The following is a 6,410-nucleotide window of genomic DNA, read 5'->3' on the forward strand; positions in this document are numbered from 1 at the left end:
TTCACATTTAAAATGTAATGTGAACGTTCACATTTAAAATGTAATGTGAACGTTCACATTTAAAATGTAATGTGAACGTTCACACAAAAAGATCAGATTTTTTCAAAAAATCAGAACTGAGCATTAAGACCTGCAGTGTGAACGTAGCCTATTTCAAAACGAAAACTAAGAAAATGGTGTAAGTGCTTTTAAAATCAGTCCTAACCTGACTAATAAATTTCTTCATAATGATTTAATCAAGCAAACAGGTAAAAGCCTCCCATTTGATAATTATTGCATGGACTTATTTTTTATTCTGCAATACTTTGTTAAAAGGTTTTTAGTTTGTGAAACTTTAACAAAACACAAGCAACACGGCAATACCCCTTCCCACACAACCCCAAAAGTAAAAAAAAATCTAGGAAACCAAAACAAAACACTGTTGGCTGACAGTTTGTGAAATGTAACAACCTTTTACCACGACCGTGTGGGACCTAATAGAGACAAGTAAGGCTGCGAGATATTAACAAAAGTTTTATAATCACTTCTGAAAGAGTAGGTACGGAAGAGGATTAGGGCCACTGAAAAAATTTAAAAAAAGAATTCTGACATTTTTCTCTGAATTCTGATAAAAACGTCAGAATTTTGAGATTAAAGTCAGAATTTTGAGATTAAAGTCAGAAATTTGAGATTAAAGTCAGAATTTTGAGATTAAAGTCAGAATTCCTTTTTTTATTTTTTCAGTGGCCCTAATCCTCTTCCATAAGTAGGTGATCTTTTCAAGTGGAGCACAGCTATTCATCTCTGAGAACTACCTGAAAATAGGGAGTTGGGAGTCAAACTTCCACAGAATATCTAAACACTTTCTGGCTCAATTCAAATTTATTTATAAAGCACTTTAAAACAACCACAGCTGCCACAAAGTGGTATAAAACCAAAACATAAAAAACACGAAATGATTAAAAACATTAAAACCAATAAAACAACAGTAACAATGAAAAAGTAGCAATTCAAAACAAGTGTCAGGCTGTGCCAAAAGCCAGGGAGTAAAAATGTGTTTTTAGAAGAGGTTTAAAGGTGGACGGTGAACAGGCTTGTCTCACACAAAGTGGAAAACTGTTGCACAATCTTGGAGCAGCAACACAAAAAGTTCAGTCTCCTCTCAGCTTATGTTTGGACCTCGGCACCTCCGGGAGCAGCTGATCAGCTGACCTGAGGCACCGAGGACACATAGAGCCAATTCTGGGCACTTCTGTTCACTTTTTCTTAATTATGATCACAGATTTGTAAAGTCTCCTAACCAGCATGTTTAGAGATCTAATGGAAAAGAAAACCCTCATGCCAGAATGTTTCACCTTTTTGCATATCCACGTGCTGTGTAAGAATGAGCCCTCCTCAGTGCCACATGTAAAACAGATCATTCTGATGTGTAAATGTGGAATGTTTGTGGCGTAATGGAGGCTCAGTGCAGGAAGTTATTTCATTCCTCAGCTTTAACAGCTCCTTTAATTCCACAGCTGATGCTGTTAAAAATGACAGATTTTCTTTTCTGGACCTCTGAGAGCAGAACTTCAACCTGTGAACTCGTGAAGTTCTTCTTTTTACTTTGTGCTGTCAGTTTTATGAATGGACACATGCTGGTATGTGGGGCAGGAAACGTAGCCTTATATGGTGTTTTTGGGGTGATAATATGTGACCCGTCACATCGAAACAAGGATTAAGTGTAAAAGTTGTACATGGAGAAAAAGGCAAATATAGTGTTTTGACTAAAATGTTAACAAAAATTACATTTTGTCAAAATATAATGAATAAAAGTCTTATCAATGTATCATTTGAATGAACTGTCTGAAATATAATCATAAAACAAAAGTTTGAAGCACTTTTTTGAGCAGTAGCAACAAAAAACTCATTTTGAGGAAAAACTCCTTAAAACGTTGAGATTTTCCCTGTGAGTTAGTAAAGTTTGTTTCTTTTTATCTGGTAAATCTCATTATTCAAATATAATCTGAGGTTTCCTCTTTATAAGGACATCAAAAATTCCTCATTAAAATGACATAAAATTAGGATTCAGACCAAATATTTATGTGTTATTGTAACCAACAAGACAAATTAAGTCATATATATGGATTTAATTATGATATCAGAATGATCCAGGTATCAAAATGTAGCTTTTAAAGACAAGAATCTGAAAATGTAATTAGGTCATTTTGGCCTAATTTGACTTAATCCTCATTTCGATATGATGGATCACATATATGGTAATTTTCTCTTCTTGTGCATGAACACCTGAATACATACAGGTGGCTTTTATCATGTTTACGCAGCTCATTTACTCACTTTTCCTGAAGGTAAAAGCGTTTGTTGAATCTGACATGTTGGTACGAGCCCTTCGAATGTAGAAAAGTAAGAGAAATTTAGAATAAGAATATGAAAATGTTCTTGCATGAGGCCCAGTGTCGTAGAAGGTGCTTGCTCACATTTCATCCCTGTTTTTATTTTAGCCGTTAAAATAAATTCTGGTGTTGGGACAGGGCGTGGCCCACCATCCCCAGAAACCACACCAGCAGCAGAGCTGACCTTTGATATAGTGCTGGGCGGTATGACCAAAATTTCATATCACGGTATTTTCAACATTTACACCAGTTTGACGGTATATCATGGTATTTTTCTTTTCATCATAGGTCAGCTGATAATAAAATGTTCAAACCCTGCTTATTAACTTTTACTGTAGCTCTGTCTCTGTTTCCCTCCTCTGTGTCTGTTCTTCTCTGACTGGTGGTTGCAGACAGTAGTCATCATTTTGGTCCAGTCGTGAAGGAGGAGGRTTAAGAAAAGATTATGATCGGGTTTATTGTTTTATGTTATTTATTAAAGCTTATCAGCACGACCCACCTTGCACACCAGTCAATCAATTCCACTACAAACTACTTCCCCTGGGCTTTTCACAATAGAAGCAGGTTAAGTCTCCATGCATCTCCACGTCTCCATATTAAAGTTGCACGTTAAATCTAACTGTGCACGTCACTGAAGAGGTGTTTACTAGATTCAGTGACGATGAAAACGGGATGTTTTTTTTTAATGTCGGCCAATATGAGCAGCGGAATCACCACCCGCCGCTGCAGCTACTCCAACAATAACATTAGCATGCTAACGCACATAGCGGTGCAGCGAGGAAAAGTGTCCCCTGGGAAACAGTTCACTGGCGGCCGCGACGAAACGTTCCACACATGTTCAGGCTAATTAAACCGGTATGTCGGTGTTCAGAAAATTCATATCATAACAAAATAAAAAATGGTATTTAATACGAACCGGTATACCACCCAGCACTACTTTGATATAAATAAAGGGAGGCCTGTTTTATAAGTCCCACCCATAGAAGCTGCCCCTTCAAACATGCCGCATCATTCCACCGTAGAAGATGCAACATAATCTAGACAGTTTTGTAGTTCGATATGGACTTGTTTGTGCTCTGCTGAACTGTGGGACTCAGCAGTCTGCACAGGTAGAGGAAGCCATCCCCAGAAAAGCTGCAGTGGTCAGAAAGGTAACTGTTGAGAAGTCAGCAGTTCGGACCTGTCCAACACTTTGTCTAAAAGCCCTTCTCAATATAAGTGTTTCATAATCGACAGGCATTGAAAAATGAGCATGTTGTTGTAAAGGACATCACGTGTTTGGAGCTACTTCTATGGTTTGATTCAGTGACAGCAGCTTTACTTCTTTATCAGTCATTTCTCAAATCCCCTCAACATGTGGTGGTCTGTTAAAGGCCTTTCTGTTCAACTTAAAACAGCAGTATTCAGAAACACAATCAAACAGTAACAATGTCCACACGATACCTTGCATCCCTTTAAGCATCATAAGTTCTGCAGTTAGGAAGTGTTGCAAGAAGAATTCTGTTTTACTTCTGCTTTTGAAGCTGTTTAGCTGAAGTTGAGAAAGATTTTCACTTCATCTTTTTGAAAACAGAAAATAATTTTCTTCCAGCTGTTCTGCTGGTTTATAAAGTACACATGTTTGCTAATACTTTCATCATCAACATTTAAGATGAAATGTTAATCCAGATGTTAATCACATTTTAACAAAATGACGTTATTGGTAGATCTTTGACCTAAAATGATGCTTGTTTGCCTCTGTGTTAAAAATAACTTAATATTTTTCAGATACACTATCTTATTCAACAATCATAAAATAAGATAAGATAAGACAAGATAAGATAAAACTTTATTGATCCCACAGTGGGGAAATTTGAACATTACAGCTACTCAGAACAGTGGAGTTGCAGTAACAGGCTGCCTGCCGTGGCGCTAACTTAGAAACAAAGAAAAACTGAAAATCAAACAAGGGAAGATGAGGAAAAAAGCAGAAACATCATATTATATCAACAATGTGACACACTATGGTGTTTATGAATAAAACCTCTGCATAGGGCAGATTTATTAGCCAGAGGAGTAAGTGAGTTTAGGGGAGCCCGAAGAATCCAGTCCCCAGAACCAGCGCAGCCATAGTTCAGAATATTGATGGTACTGTTCATTCTGTGTGGCCCTCAGCCTGCTCTGGAAAACAGAATTAGACAGGTGAAAGGAGGGGGGAGGTGTGGGGCAGAGCCTTTGTCGACACATCCAGCCAGGAAGAATTTAGTCAACAGCTCAAGGTCGTTGTCGGGGAGATCCAGATTCTGTAATCAGTTGTTTTGGGAACAGAAGAGTCGGGCACACGACAACAATTTTCCATCTGCTTTACTGTCTGCTGGTGCATCTCAAGGTGGTGAATCCAATCAGACAAATGTGGACAAATTCCACCGAGCTGATCTATCAGCTTCTCCAAGATGAATTCCATCTGACCAGCAAAGTCCAGGGACCACAGCCGGCCCTCGACCCTCAATAGAACTGCTTGTAGACCGAGTCCAGCTCGCTCATGGCAACATGTCCGAGCGCTGATAGAATCCAGCCACCCATCCAGTTGGTCAGGCAGCCAGAAAATGAAAAGCCATCGACTCTGTTTTGTAGAACACCAGGAGACCACCAGGCCAATCTGTAGGATCCAGTGATCGGAGTCCAGATATATATCCAGAACAGAGAAGAACAGAGGTCCCACCTTTAAATGTCCTCCCATGAAAGATAAAACTTTGTTCCAAAAGTTTTATTGAGAGACCAGCTAACCAAGTCCATAAAAATAAAAATCCATGATTTCTTATTTTGGATGAAAATGTAGAGAGGCTCCAAGCAGCAAAGCAGAGAAGAGAAGGAAAAAGCGTCTTACTCCTTCAAGAGCGGAACAAAAAAAAATCCATTTGTTGTAAAACTTGTGTTTATGAAACACAGCTCTGAGTATAATTTGTAAGATCTTGTTAAAGCTGTTGTTGACATGTTGAGGCTTGTTCAGCCCTGATTTTAGCCTGTCTACTTTGTCACAAGTTGCTCCCTGATCTCAGTCCTGTTTGATGGTGGTAACATCTCTTCTTCCTTCAGCTGGAAGTGTCTGCTCCTGCCTCTCTGACGCCACCTGCTGACCCTCCAGAGGCAGTGTTCGACCTGATGGCTGCTGCAAACCTCCAGCCATCAGCCACACTGGAGCTGGATCCTACTGCAGAGCCAGAGGCAGAGGAAACTGAAGATGCTCCTGACTACAAACTGGATGCAAATATAAACCAAGTCCTCTCAGAAGAGCTTATTGAAAAGAAGCAGGAGGAAGAGGAGATTCCACTTAACGAGGTACTAATTAATCACTGTCTTAGATGATGCCTTTTAAGTGACTTCGGGATATTTTGTCCATTTTGAAACAGGTTCTATGGAGAAATACTGACATCATGTTCCCTGATGTAGATAGTTCTTTGAAAGACCTCAGTTTGGACAAATGTATTTAGCTTTGATAGGAGTGATGAGCTAAGAGCTAGGCTAAATGCAGCTAAAACCAAGGTGGATTTCTGTCATAAAAAATGACACCATTAGAAATGTGTGATCACAGCAGGTCTGGCAAATTTTATTTTTTCAACCTTTATTTTACCACCAAGTTAGTTGTTTCGACATCTTCAGAAAGACCCTTAAACAAATATTAGTTTTGTTTTAAAACTTGTGTGTGTTCTCCATTATTTGGTGAAATATCCAATCCAACTTTAATTGTAAAGCACTTTTTGCACCATATTAGACCAAAGTGCTGTACAGAATCAGCATTCCAACAAAGAAGGTTCTATAGAACTGGAGCTCAGAAACCAGGTGACCATGTGATCGGCTGGTGAAGCTAACGGCTAACGCTAAACGGTCAAGACTCTGGATTTATCATTACTGTACATGTTGACAACAGAGCAGAAAAAAGGACTGACGATGTAGAAATCATTAAAACTATTAATAATAATATTAATCCAATTATTATTAATATTTCATATTTTATATAATCTATCTAATGCTTTAAATAATGTCAGAAAAGTTGTTTGT

At 38.4% G+C, this 6,410-nt stretch overlaps 1 protein-coding gene across 2 annotated transcripts in view; it reads left to right on the forward strand.

Moving 5' to 3' along the window:
• The window catches only part of sec31a (SEC31 homolog A, COPII coat complex component), a 64,572-nt gene that overhangs the window by 20,910 nt on the left and 37,252 nt on the right, over positions 1–6,410 (forward strand). For both annotated transcript variants that reach the window (XM_014029901.1, XM_014029902.1), the window contains exon 14: positions 5,448–5,690. In XM_014029901.1, coding sequence (XP_013885355.1) covers positions 5,448–5,690 — 243 coding nt within the window. The remainder of the gene's footprint in view (positions 1–5,447; positions 5,691–6,410) is intronic.

Source organism: Austrofundulus limnaeus, unplaced genomic scaffold (assembly GCF_001266775.1).
Source record: "Austrofundulus limnaeus strain Quisiro unplaced genomic scaffold, Austrofundulus_limnaeus-1.0 Scaffold969, whole genome shotgun sequence".
NCBI classification, from domain to species: domain Eukaryota; kingdom Metazoa; phylum Chordata; class Actinopteri; order Cyprinodontiformes; family Rivulidae; genus Austrofundulus; species Austrofundulus limnaeus.